At 43.2% G+C, this 14,112-nt stretch overlaps 1 protein-coding gene across 1 annotated transcript in view; it reads right to left on the bottom strand.

Annotated features, from left to right (window-relative positions):
- The window catches only part of prdm5 (PR domain containing 5), a 33,176-nt gene extending 22,509 nt beyond the window's left edge, over positions 1–10,667 (bottom strand). Inside the window, exons 1-11 of the mRNA XM_041936178.1 lie at positions 10,623–10,667; positions 10,123–10,206; positions 9,454–9,576; positions 7,396–7,564; positions 7,120–7,297; positions 5,862–5,954; positions 5,623–5,744; positions 4,875–4,954; positions 2,261–2,345; positions 2,010–2,167; positions 1,431–1,524 (exon numbers count right to left, since the gene is read on the bottom strand). Of these exons, the coding sequence (XP_041792112.1) occupies positions 1,431–1,524; positions 2,010–2,167; positions 2,261–2,345; positions 4,875–4,954; positions 5,623–5,744; positions 5,862–5,954; positions 7,120–7,297; positions 7,396–7,564; positions 9,454–9,576; positions 10,123–10,206; positions 10,623–10,667 (1,231 nt within the window). The remainder of the gene's footprint in view (positions 1–1,430; positions 1,525–2,009; positions 2,168–2,260; positions 2,346–4,874; positions 4,955–5,622; positions 5,745–5,861; positions 5,955–7,119; positions 7,298–7,395; positions 7,565–9,453; positions 9,577–10,122; positions 10,207–10,622) is intronic.
- Positions 10,668–14,112: the final 3,445 nt, after the last annotated feature.

Below are 14,112 nucleotides of genomic sequence, written 5' to 3'. Positions count from 1 at the left end.
TTATCTGGCTCAACTGGAGGAGCAGCGCTGCATCCTGCCAAGGCTCGACTGCAGCTCAGGGGAGAAAGTCTGTGCCGGGCCACATCAGCCAGGGCCCACTGGACAACCTCAACGCATACTCTAACGTCTCCTCGGCGAGATGTCTGATAGAGTTATGATTTTTATTATTAATGGCAATATCCACAGGGTGAAGATGAGTCGAAGGCCAGGGAAAATACAAGACTATCTACAGCACGCCAGGCTGGTTTTAACTGAAAGCTTTTCTTCCTGGAGATGATAAAATGCTTCCAATTCTAGATTAAATAATGTGTTCCAAGGTCATTTCTCCTAAAACCTAAATTCAATACATAGCAATGAGGAGAAAAACTCAGGTTAACCCTAAAAGTTATGGGAAGTGCTGCAGCTACAAGACAGAACACAATCCTGCTCGATGTGAAGACAGTATAAAGACACACATACATGCATATACAGCATTCATGTAAACTAATGGGTAGTATTTACCCATTTTGTTTTGTTTGCAACCTGCATAACAGTTGACTATATAATTATTGTATATAATTATTTTCATTATAAATTACTCAGATTAATCAATTAATCGTCTATAGAATGAATAATGCTCATCACAGTTTCCTACAGTGACGTCTTCAGCTAAGACTCTTCATTTACTGTCATGAACGACAAAGAAAAGCAGCAAATCGTCACATTTAAGAAGCTGGAACCAACCAATGTTTGACGTTTTTGCATGAAATACGGCTGCAAAGATCGATCGATTACCAACATAGCTGGCGATTAATTTTCATTGGATCAGCCCATTGATTCATAGTTGCAGCTCGTACACACACACACACACACACACACACACAGACATATTTGACATTTACTTGATTTCTCTCTGTTCAGCTTTGTTGTCTGTATTTTTAGCCGTATGTCTGTTTCTATCTTCCAGGTAATTTTTCTGACTGTGAGTAACTTTAAATCCGGCGTCACTTTCCTTGTACGTACTGTAAGTGTTGGCCAAAAAAGCTGATTCTGATTCTTCCAAATGAAAAGTTGAATTCAGCAGCAAACCCTCAAAACCCTCCATGACTCGATTCACTGCATTCAGGTGTGTTGCAGCTGCAGCCTTACCTGGTCAGGTACGACCAGGTATAGAATGAATAATGCTCATCCCTGTTTCCTACAGTGACGTCTTCAACTAAGACTCTTCATTTACTGTCATGAACGACAAAGAAAAGCAGCAAATCGTCACATTTAAGAAGCTGGAACCAACCAATGTTTGACGTTTTTGCATGAAATACGGCTGCAAAGATCGATCGATCATCAGTTATTAAACTAGCTGCCAATGAGCTAATAGATAAATCGACTGATCTTTGCAGCTTTACTGATGGGTATACCGTATGGACTCATTGTGGGCTCACACTCATACTTACTGTTGTGGATGAGCAGGTGACGCTGCAGAGAGAAGGGGGTGCGGAACAGAGCTTTGCACTCCTCACACTGGAAGGGTCTCTCCTCAGAGTGGGTCTGCAGGGAGGGCAGAGCAGCATCAGCATGTTTAGAGCGCGTCAGCAGAGCCGCCTCAGTCCTGATGTTAATGAAGCTTCTTAAACTGATGTGAGAAGATCAGGCGAAAGGCCCCGCAGCCGATCTGGTTCGTTGACCTGATGAACACAGGCAGCTCGGGGGGCTTTGAGTTCAAAGTGCTTCTGTTTTTCTGCCTCCCCCACCCCGTCGAGCCCGACCTATCTGTCTGAGTGACACTTCAATCCCAAAAGTAAACACGGGGGACCTCAGGGGTGGAGCAGGCCAGAGACCCCACAGATAACAGCCACCAACGAGACCCTGATTGATTACAGCCTGAGTAATAACTCCAGCTTTGAAGCGACTCTGCTTTTCAGTGAATATCTCTCTTCAGCAAGCACCAATCAGCTGCGTATAAAGCAAATATTTAGAGCTCGCTCTTGAAATCCCAAACACATCACCTGTGCTTTATAACATGCGATGCTCACCTTCTTGTGATTCTTGTAGACGTTGCGGTGAGCGAACTCCTTGCCACACAGCTTACATTTGTACGGTTTGTCCTCGCTGTGGATGATCTTATGAGCCGTCACCTGGTCCAGACGCTTGAACGAGCGGCTGCAGATCTCACAGGTGTACGGCCGCTTCTCTGATCATTGACAGATTGAGACAGATGCATTCTGGTAAGCGGAGATGATGCATGAGGTTCAGGAGGGGCGTCTTTAATGCGCCATTTTCCTACCTGAGTGTGTGATCATGTGGCGTTTTAGCTGATTTGTGGAGATGAACTTCTTGTCACATGAGTGGCAGTCGAATATTTCATGTACCTGCAACAGAAGAGCAAAAGAGAGAGCGTTGAAGTTTTTGCTCTTGCTGGTAAATTTTAAAAACTGAGAGTAAAGAGCGTGTAAAAGCTGAAGGATCACGATGGTCAACACAAATGAAATCTTGTCCGTTTTTATTAGACTGATGTCCGCAGACAGAAAAGCAATTAAAGTGATGAAAAGTTTCAATCCCTTTTCTGCTTCAGAGCGTCGCTCCAATAATTGCACATTCAATAGCTCCCCGGCGTACAGCTACAATAGCATGTGCTAATGCAAAGCAGCTCCTCTTGTCACAGCTGCTACTGCAAAAGCTTGTTCAGCTAAATGATGATAATGGCAGTTTTAAGCTGCTTCGGAGCTAACGTGTCATTGTGGAAAGTTTGATTGCTGCTCTGCAAGAATAACGCTTAATGCTCCAATGTCTTCGATTGAAGCTGAAAGAATACACCATGTTTTTTTTGCCAGAAATGTGCCACATTCATAATGACGCTTCTTCTGAACGTCTTTATTAAATGTGGAAAAGACAGAATTTTTCAAAATCTAATGTAATCCTGACCTACATTTCTAGAAACACATTCTGCCTTTCAGATCTAAGATTTTATAGCAGACAACGGCTCAGACGACGTGAGTGGAAAGAGTATGTGGAAGAACTGGCACATACACACATAAGGAGGCCACATAGGACGATTACATACGCCTATTTTAAAATACCCCGGAGATGTGAAACTGGAGAATACTGACTCATAGGCAGGTGAAGTAGGTTAAACGATGCGCTGCAGAACTGTGTCACAACTTCCAGGTGACTTGTTGGACAGTTCGGAAGCGGCTCGGTGATGAATAAGGTGGCGGCGATGGATTAATGCTTGTTGATTAATCTGGTGCTGACAAGAGAAAATGAAATTACCGGCAGGGATAATTGATGACGAATGTTAGTTAATGAGTGACAACCAATAAGAGAATTTGCATAATAATCCAGAGCACAACATATCATCGACCTGAAGCGGAAAAAAGCTCCCAGTGAAGCGATTAATCCATGAAGAAACTGCTATTTATACAGAATTATTATTATCTTTATTATTAAGAAATAATTCATGGATAACTTATGGATGTTATTGTTGCTGGTGGCAGCAATGAGTGACTTAAAATCTTGAACTTTTCTACACCAAACTGAAGCATTCTGGCTAATTATTTAATGCAGTTATATAAACTGCATGTAACTGCATTGAAATAACATCTCTACATGGAAGATATATTAGCCCACTTTGTGCACAGCAGAGGAGGGCAACCTGGAGAGAACTATCCACTCGCATGTAAAAGCTTTCACGAGGGGAGCAGAGGCAGATGCTGCCGGCACACAGTACCAAAACAAATACATATCTGCATGAAAACATTTCATGACAGCATCTAAACAGGCCAGTTCAAATCTGCGATCCATCAGTTCGAGGGAGAATCCTGACGCAGAGGTTAAAACCTCATTGTCTGCCAGCGGAGCCTCTTAAATTTCACAAGGGCTGTGGGATGAGCTTGTGAAAAAGAAACCACCCCTCAGCTCGTTGTCACCCAGAATAAATCTGCAACAACTTGATCATAAAGACGTCCTCACGTGGAGAAGGAGCAAACGAACAAAGTGAAGTCAGGAGCTCGGGGAGCGGAGACGACCGCATGATGAAGAGGTTAGGCTGGGTTACAGACAGGCAGAGTGTGATGGCTTCCACTGTACAGCAGGAAGCAGCCAAAGAGAGACATCACTCGGAAACTGGATCACGCAAAGCTGCGTAAGCTGAGTAAATCCTCTCACATCCGATGCAAAGTATCTGCAGCAGCGCAGCCGGTTTGTGCTGATTGGTGATCGGACTGTATATCGACGATCGAAGGGATGATCGATGATCCTTTGCAGATATGCAGGCAAATTTAACTTACAATCAAAACTAAGATGTTATAAATTAATCTGCAGAATCTGAGCTATGTTGTGCATTTACAGATGTTTCTCCATCAGAGCAGTTGAAGTTCTGGATATGATTTGGATTGTGATGTTAAACATAAAATAATAACATTAAGCAGCACACGTTGCTGTGATGTTGGTGCATCGATCATAAACACGTGGACTTTTAAAAGCGAGCCCTTGTTTGAATAGAGGAGACGATGCTATTAAATAGATTTTTTTAACATTTAAATACATTACATAGAATTTTTACACTTTTTTATGAGCGTTTATTCACTTAACTTTTACTGTATTTCATGCAGAAAGCTTTGCGGTACAATTATTTCAAAGATCTCCGAGCCACACTCAAGATGATTATTGAAAATCTGCATGTGCTTCACTGGTACACATCTTTTATATAACCTGCAGACAGGCTAACATGTGTACTTGGGAATAACTGCAAATACAAGATACGAGAAGTTAATAGTGTCACTTCACTGTCGTGCCCTCTTGTGATGGAATCGCATACTGGCGATCTCCAGTAACCACGACTGGATGGTAGGAAAATGGAAAAGCAAACGATGGCCCAACCCTGCTGCACAGAGCCTCACCTTTCTGTGTTCTTGCAGGTTCAGGGACGAGGAGCACTTTCTGTTGCATATGGTGCACGTGAGTTTCCGACGTGCGCTCCCTAAAAACAAAAGAAAAAGTTCAACAAGTTCGATACACTCATCGCACAGAAACAGAAAAACACCAGCAGTTTAACTGGACAGTGAACTCACCTCCTCACAGCCCCAATCATCCCACTATCCCACTGTTGTGGGGCCTTCCCCTGATCCCCCTCTGAATCACATGCCCCACATCTGACGAGTCTGACCCACATCCCGCCTCGCCCACACACACACACACACACACACACACACACACACACACACACACACCTCTTGTCCCAACCACATTGGTAAAACATAAAGGCCTGGATCTCAGCTCCATCAGCCTCCGAGATGAACGTCTTAATCTCGGGTTGAGGCTTGATTCACGTGTAAGGCTGCACAGATCCCCGCTGCCCTACATCCCATCATAAATAGCTATGGAAGTCCAATTATCTGAAGGAGTGAGCCGCCCCAGAACACACAGGTCAGCAATTATGTAGCGCAAGTAATTAGAGATGTGTCTCAACATTGCCGAGATTTAACTGATCGAGGTCAAGTCCTGCGACTGCAGTTCCTCCAGTGCTGAGGCTGCTAATGGACAATTAACTTCATTACATGAACTTCATTACATTTCGTAAACAGTAAAGTGTGCGTCTGAATATTCGTGACAGAGGAAATCACAGCAGGGAGAGAACGAGACGCCGACCTGTGTGAACATTTCCTTTATGCTTCTTCAGGGCGTCCTTGCTCTTGAATCTTTTACCACAGCTCTCTGCTTTACAGATGAACCTGGCGTCTCCTTTACAGGCCTCCTTATGCTGCTCAAAGCTGGAACACAGGAAACAGAAGAAGAAGAAGAAGAAAGAGCTGTGACCGTGCGTCTGTGCACATGTGAACGTTGTGCTGTATACAGGTTATAAAGTCATTCTGGGCACTGTGTATTACCTGGATTCAGAGCTGAATGTGTTGTGGCAGAGGGAGCACTGATGCGCTTTAGAGTCACCTGATGGATCCAGAGTCTCAGAGCAATGCAAAACACTGAGGAAGGATTCAAATACAGACAAATTAGGGACCAGAGAGGGAATGATAATGATGGCTAAACAAAATAAATCAATACATTTATTTGAATAATTCCTACTAAAGTTATCATCAAATTATCAAGTTTGACCGGAAATTTAAATCAAACTTGTAGAGAGAAAATTATCATTGCTTAAATCAAATTTAATTAACGTAACACTTTTAGATTTTAAGAAATAAATGCATTTGATTTCCGAGAGTTAGATGAGAAGATTGACACCTCTCATGTCTGTTAAACATAAAGCTACATCCAGTAGCCTAGCTTAGCATAAACACTGGAAGCAGGGGGAAACAGCTAGCGTGGCTCTGTGTCTAACAGCACCTGTAATGCTCGCTAATTAAAATGCTACTTCATCTGTTTAATCCGTACAATAAACAGTGTAAAAATGGTGTGTGGTTTAATGTGGGGTCATGCGGCGCGCTGTGTGGACAGAGCCAGGCTAGCTAATTCCCTGTTTACAGTCTTTGGGCGAAGCTAAGCTAACTGGCTGCTGTCTCTAGTTTCACACAGACATTAATCAATTAGGGCTGGGCACTTAATTGAATTTTACATTCAATTATGATGTTGGCTTCCAATAATAACAAAAAAAGAGAATCAAGCTGAAATGATTATTGTGGCATCTATCTGCGCTGTTGCAGTACTGGTGCTTAGAGCAGTCAGTAATCAGTAATACTTTCACACTTTGTAAATATTGTTATATTATATTAAATAAGTGTTTGTACGTATTATATTATCATGTTTTTCAGTTGAAACCAGGGAAATCCACTGTTAAAAATCAAAATATTGACCAAAACAATCCATTTTGGCTATAACTGAGCAGCCCTGGTATCAGTCTTTTCATTAATCTCTCAAAAAGAAAGAAAATAAGTATCTTTCCAGAAACGTCATACTTTGCCTTTTTTCCATTTTATTTAGTTTTATGTGGAACTAGCATTCTGAATTAACTGAGACTGAGCAAAGACATAAACAACCTTAATAAAGCTGAATTTATTTCCTTACCGTTACATTTTATGTAAAACCTACATTTCTGCCAAATTGATTTTTTTCACTACCTGCAGCTTCATTGTTAGAACAGTTAAATAAAACTATGCTACAAGCAGCTAAGTGATGGAACAGAACACCCACTGGCGCTGCAGAGCCTGTTTGATGGGGAACTTCTTGCCACAGTTCCTGCATTTGAAGTCCTTCTCCTCGGTGCTGGGCCTCTGGTGCAGACTCTGGAGGTGGGCGGCCAGGATCTCCTCGCTGGGAAAACTGCTCTCACACAGCAAGCAGGGGTGGTCCTCCTTCTTTATTACCAGCTCTGCAGAGATGTGGCACACACGCGATGAGCAGCGAGGAAAACGGACAGTGATCTTCTATGTTTAGGATTACAAACGAGGCAATGTAACTCCACTGTACCCATTTCAACAATATGTTTGGCATCTTTACTGTTTTCGTCGTCATCTTTGATGACCTCCTCCTCTTCCTCCTCGTCCTCCTCCTCCATATCACTGTCCAGGTAGCCAATCAGGAGCTCCGTGTCTGTCTCTATGTCATCCACAGCCAGGTAAAAGATGTTCTCTCCATCCTGAGACAACAACATGGTTACAGTGTGGTGATCGCACAGCAGTAACGATGCCGCGGCGCGCTGGCAGAGCTGACAAATCTGAGAAGAATGTCGCTAAAGAGAAAAGCATTCCTGCTAAAATACAGTTAGAACCATTTATGGTAACAAACTGTTGAGACTGGCTGACGGTTGAACTCATTACACCCAGACAACAGTCTGTTAGGCCTGATTGAGGCCACAGGTCAAAATCTCAAACCCTTGAAAATGTTGTCATTAACTTTCTTGTCCTTAAAGGTCAAGCTAATAAAATCAAACCGTCATTTTGTTTTAACTGTGGGATTGTAAATATACATAAATAACGATTAAGAAGAGGAAAGCTGCGCAATAAATGTCACTGCTGATGGAACACAGAGCTTCAGCACACATGGATGACCTTTAAACGACCAATCGCTCTGGACATTTGTGTATTAATGGCAGGAACTTGGCCCTTAGACCCGAAATGTTCGTCTCCTCTTCGTTCAACTTCTATTTTTCTTCCATCAGGAGAGAACAAGCTTTTTTTTTTTTTTTTTTTTATCTCTGACACAAGAGCGCAGGAGGTGAAATTTCCCAGAACCGGAGCGCTAATCGAGTGTTCACATGAGTGTGTAAATGTGCGTTTGCATGCTTAAAGAGGTCGCGCAAATTTTTCAGCTGTGTTTGAATCCATAGGCCTCGCTGCTACTGTTGATGCACAATTTGTCAATATAATAACTTCTAATAAAATGCTCTTGTAGTCTTTAAATTGACAAAGAGAAGCATTCCCAGCGGCTGCAATAACTCAACAACAATCACAAAAACATTTCCTCAGAGGAGCTGTTGTGTTAAACCCTCCTCCAGTTCAGGACGTCTCACTGACTTAAAGTCTTACATGTGGATTAAACTTATAGCTCCCAGACGTACAGAGATATATACAGAAACCTCTCCTTACCCAATGTTACATGCAATTTATGGCAATTTGTGCTGCTATTTTCATTATAAAATAAGAGAATTCCTTCGAGAGCTTTATCCTTGTGTGCATGTTCACCCTCTCACCGCTGATCATCGTATTGTAACATATTCAATATGTAGGTCTGTAAATCTAAACTCGTGTGGTCATGTGGGATGTCTCAAACACAACAAACACACACAACAAACACATGCTGCCATTTTTGACCTGCACTGTTGACAAAAAAAGTGATTTTTCAGATCTGGCTTTGAAGGTTTTCCACACTTTAAACATGAGAACAGTGAACATCTTCTGGGGGAGTTAAAAAATCTCACATTTTGGTAAATCATTAGCCTGTCTGATGTGTATTGTCTGTAATATGTATGGTCTTTCTAGGTAAGCCTGAGGGATTCATTGTCCACTGAGAGGAAATGTACCTGTAAGTGCTGTTGTAGAAATGCAGTAGGCATAATTCTTTAGTCAATTCATTGGTTTAGTTCATAATTTATTTCATTGAAGGTTAAAAACAAGTTAAAATGTGTTATTCTGAGCTGATAAACAAGTTACAGGTTCATGAATTTATTGTGTATGTTTTTGTTGTTCCCGTGGCGGAACTAAAGATTTTGTTTTGTGCTTCTAACTGGCTACGACAGTATTAACTGAAGGACAGAGGAGGAAGTTGTGAACGCACAGCTCACATTGTTTAAGTGTAACTGTCAAATGTGAAGCCAACGGACCTCTTTTCACGACCAGCAGCTGATGAGGTATTTTTTGTTGTTCACGTTTTCGTTAAGTTTTATCTGCATTTGTTTATACAACGCGATGCATTGTGTTTTATGACACATACTGTTTGTATGTAATTTATCACAGTTCTCACGGCGTCAAGGAAATGAAGTATGAGAAGACATCAGTGTGTCTGTTGTTGTGAAGAGAGCTACAGTACCTGTATGGCTGCCAAGTTCTTCTGCTCTTGTGAAGGCGCCTGATGGACAAACCGCAGCCAGTTGGCGTAGCGCGGGTTACTAGCATCCAGAATATACAGCACATCTCCTTTACTGCCACGGACCTGGAAAGAAAACACCAGCCGCATGAGCCGTCAGAAGTGAGCTGATTCTTCTCCTGTTGCCTTCATGGTCTGTCTTCTGTGCATCAAAGTGTGCTGGCCTTTCATCGCGTGCACGGGCCCGTGCCTCGCAATGTGGCGGCTGCAGATAATAACATCACAGCGTTTATCTCAGCGGCGAGCATCGGCGGGTTCCCCGCAGCGCGAGATGTGAGTGTGAATCAGTCAGGATGGTTAACAGATCTGCAGTGTAATTAAATGATGTCTTTATCACAGACTACACGTATTTGGACAGAGCTGAGAGCAGCTGTGTCTTTCTTCCACAGCTGTCCTGCGATAAAAGGATGCGTTTTGTGTTTAACCGCAATACGAGCTGCAGAGACTTCCTGCACTCTGTTAATTGCGCCATCACATATTCAGTGCAGCTTTTACAGGTGTGAGGCCGGAGTTATGCCGCTGTGTGCACCTCACCTGTGAGTGAGTCTTGCTTTAACCTCTGGATTCTGAACCTGTAAATGTGTGAGCATGTGCAAATGTGCGTGCATTCACCTCCCACATAAGCCTGGTGTCCAAGCTTTCATCCAGCTCACTGGGCAGCTTTTTCTCACCTGCGAAAGGGCCAAACTTCTCTCCCTTGAAAACAAGCACAAGGATCATTTGTCAGACATGATGCTGCCGTCACATGAAAACATTTCACAACCCAGTGGACTTTTGTTTTGCATTAATTGTTGGAAAACTAGTGAGCATGCCTATTGTTTAATGTGACATGTGAATCCTTCAAGTTCGTGACATTTTTGTTTTTTTTTTGAATTTCCAGAAGTGCCAAAAATCCAGGGGGCGTGGCCAAAGCGTGCATTCATGTTCATCCCCATGTTTTCCTGCAGAACCCTTCTGAATGTGACCACATCCCTTCTGATCCATGAAGCCACCCCCACCCCCTCAGCACCTCCGCACTCCTGCACATGTCTGACAGCAGCGAGGAAACGTCCGCACTTTCACAAAACGAACTAAAACAAAAAAGCTTAAAGCTGAATGTAACGTTCACGTACAGTCGGCGCAGTGCCGGTGCACGCCGACGCCTTCTCTGCCGACATGAATACGCGGTCATGTCGTGAACCAGAGGAACAACCGGAGTAGCTACGTGGCACTTCACGTCAGAGCAGCCCTGGGTTGAGACTGAGACTCTGACACACTACAAGGACTAAGGCGCACAGAAAAACTAAACCACAACGCGTAGAAATTTCTAAAAAGCAACATTAAACGCACCCCGCCTCTAAAGTCGGACACAAAGTTGCGCAGTGAGAAACAACAAACCTTTTTCACCCGCCTCGCCGTGTAAAGACCGATTCCATCCTGGACCTTTGACGATTTCAGAGAAAATCTGTCTGGCACGTACATGCCCAACATTGTCATTTCTCGGAAACCCTTCCTTCAGAGACAATTAGTTGGCTATCAGATGAGCCGGCGGAAGGGGACGAGCATTGTCAGTTTGAATTGCGAGCAGATAGTTTGTCCGTGAAGCGCTCCAGGTTGAACTTCTGTTGCTCCTGCTGCAGGAAGGCAAAGCGGCGTCCTGATTGGTCCAAAGTTTGTAACCAGAGGCTACCTTTGCTGTCGCGCCTGTGCTTCATTCAGGCTGCTGTCTGCCAGCCTGCCACACAGCAGGACTGCAGTCAGATAGCTGAAAGTTGGAGTTTCACCCACAGACTGCATCCTACTAACCCTGCATCTGACAGAAGTTTTGGGGCTCCAGAAATATTAGAAATTACATTAAATCCCTCATCTGAGACGCTTAGCTGTTGGACATTGTGGTGAAAAAGAAGCATTCTGTGAGCCATGTTATCTTATGGGTTTAGAGTGGGTTAAAACATACAGGAATTAAACAGTTTGGACACCTGAGCACGCACCTGAACTCAAGTCCCCACTTAAACCATCAGAATCAGCTTTATTGGCCAAGTGTGTGTGCACATGCAAGGGATGTGACTCCGGTTTAACGAGGACAGAACAATAAGTTAAGTCAAATAAACAACACATACGATGAAGTTTACAATGTGCAGGTATTCATGTGGACATTAAAAGCTATTAAAAGCTGTGTGTTAATTGATTATAAACAGCCAATCAGTGCATCGGAGCGGGTGTCCTTTTCTCTGCTGGGCGGGAAAGAATGGTGCTATTTGAAATGGGAAAGCTTTCTTCACTACGTTAATGGCCCTTAAATACAAACCTTAGTTCCCTGCCATGCACACACACACACACACACACACACACACACACACACATGCATTTCCAGCACAGCCTCATCTCTACTCTTATTTAACATGTATTTAAATTTCTCCTTTTAACTCCTTTAAGTTGCATAAGCCCACATTGTCCTTTCCTCCTTCTCTCATGTCTGTTTATATTTTGTCTTTTTAAAATTAACAATTAAATGTCAATAATAAAAGCAGACCCACTGACAGAAGACACAGTAATGCAACAATAAATAATCTGAATGTTGGCTAATATCACGTGAGAAAAAAAAATCCAATTCAGCAGCTGAGATGCACTTTAGTCTCCGCTTATATTCGAAAATGTTTGATTATCATTGTGCAAACAGATCCGTTAATACTGAAATAACTTCTCACGGTGAACTGTTGCAGGAGCGACGTTGCGTGCCGATACTGAAAGCATTTCACATAGCTCGGAGTAAAAAAAAACTCCATCATTCTCCTCATTCCCCATTAACCTCTAAAGCCTCAGAATAATGTGGTGGATGTGTGTCTTGGCCGGAACTTGTGTGTTCTATAATTCAGAAACCGCACTGTACCAACAAGCAGCGGACCAGAGGTCTGACTGACCCTTTCAGCTTAAAACAGTCGGCTCAGCGGGCCAGAAACCACAATTTACCAACAATCAAAGGCTGCGGGGACAGATGGTTCTTCTGGACCGAAGCTCAAACCCTCTGAGTGAAGCTCTGCAGGCTGAAACATAAATCCCGTTCCCAGTAATGATGGCTGGTACCATATCGATTCTATACAGTAATTACTACTTTCACATTGCTGCTATTCAGACTCTCTGAAGAACGTTGTTGTACCTCTTCATGTCATATTTTTTAAAATATTCACATCATGTTGAGACTACATTCTTTTATATACTCTTTTATCTTTAAGGATTGTTTAAGGTGTAATATGTATTGTCATGTCATGTAACAATGCATGTAAAAGCTGTCATTTACGGATTATTGCATATATGGATTTTTTTCCACATATCCATAGCAGCCGCTTTTCCCCCATGAAGTAGAAGTGTGGTCTTGCCAGTTTTTATATCTAAATTGAGGTTTTTCATTGTTTATTGTTTGAGCTAGTTGTAAATTTACTCAGGGTAAAGCTTACTTAATTTTGAAGGTTGAGAAGGAGTTCAAATTTAGAAGCAAAACTTGACATTTCAAAATAAAAGTTTGCAAAGTGAAGCCAGATGACTCTTTTTTTTTCCATAGCTGACTTACCGCTTACTCGAAAAGCTGGCAGTGGATGTGGTTTCCCACTGCAGCGAAGAACACGACTTAGGAATATGCGAAAAGGCCGAAAGCATCAGACCTCACGTTGTCTCCATCATGCGTCCCGCTCATCTCGACTCACCTTGATTTGTTGATGTTTGCCCCGCGCAGAGAGATTAGCATCGTCTCTGATCGCTGACTGTTTGTGTGCACTCTGTTTTTGAACACCTCTTCAGCAAACGTCTTCGCCCTTTAATCAGCGGCGCGTCAGCGCTGTGTTGGTTTTGTTCGCAGTGTTTACGGCTCGTGTTTATGCCAGCGTCTTCCTGTTGTGTTGTGGCTCCGTGCCGAGCTGCTTCATGATTGGTCCAGATGACCGGAGTTCGACTGAGTCATGATGTCCGTGTTTACCTCAGAGTCAATGAGCTGTCGTGCTCCAGTGTCTCTGTCAGAATTCACTGTTTTTACAGAGTTTACGCTCCACAACTGGAGTAAACATGTCCTTCAGTTTTCCCTCCAGATGACTGTTGTGTTTTTCATGTTGTCGTCAGTGGCCCGGGGTCATGTTCCAGGTGTATTTCAGGGAGTTAAGCCATAGGAGGGGGCTACAGGGTGACAAGCCTGATCACAGCACTGAGAAGGTCTTTGTGTGTCTCTGCCCCACCCATGTCCTCCTTGGTCCATTTCTGTCCCCCCTGACCTCTCTGTCAGTGCCTTGGCCTGTCGGGGCAGGACGATTAAATGTCACGACCCCTTCTTTTTCCTCCGTGCCCCCTGAGGACCCTCCATCCCATTAACTTTCACTCAGCTTTCACTAAGATCCCAGGGTTATCCCCACCAGCTCTGATCTTCAACACCTGCACAAAAGACGCAAAGAAACACACACAGAGGACCCCATTACGAGATGATAGCGAGAAAGATGATAATCCAGATTTGGCCGTTTTAAGACCGTGGAGAGTCTGCTCAGGTAACTCATCGCCTTTTGTGGTGTGTGAGGGTTTAGGGCTTTTCACTCATGATTAAGACTAAAATAGAGGCATCACATTTTTGATCTGGGACGATCT

Source organism: Chelmon rostratus, chromosome 4, assembly GCF_017976325.1.
Source record: "Chelmon rostratus isolate fCheRos1 chromosome 4, fCheRos1.pri, whole genome shotgun sequence".
In the NCBI taxonomy this organism is placed as follows: domain Eukaryota; kingdom Metazoa; phylum Chordata; class Actinopteri; order Chaetodontiformes; family Chaetodontidae; genus Chelmon; species Chelmon rostratus.
Note: the sequence above shows the minus strand (reverse complement) of the source record. Positions and strands in the feature narration are given on the sequence as shown.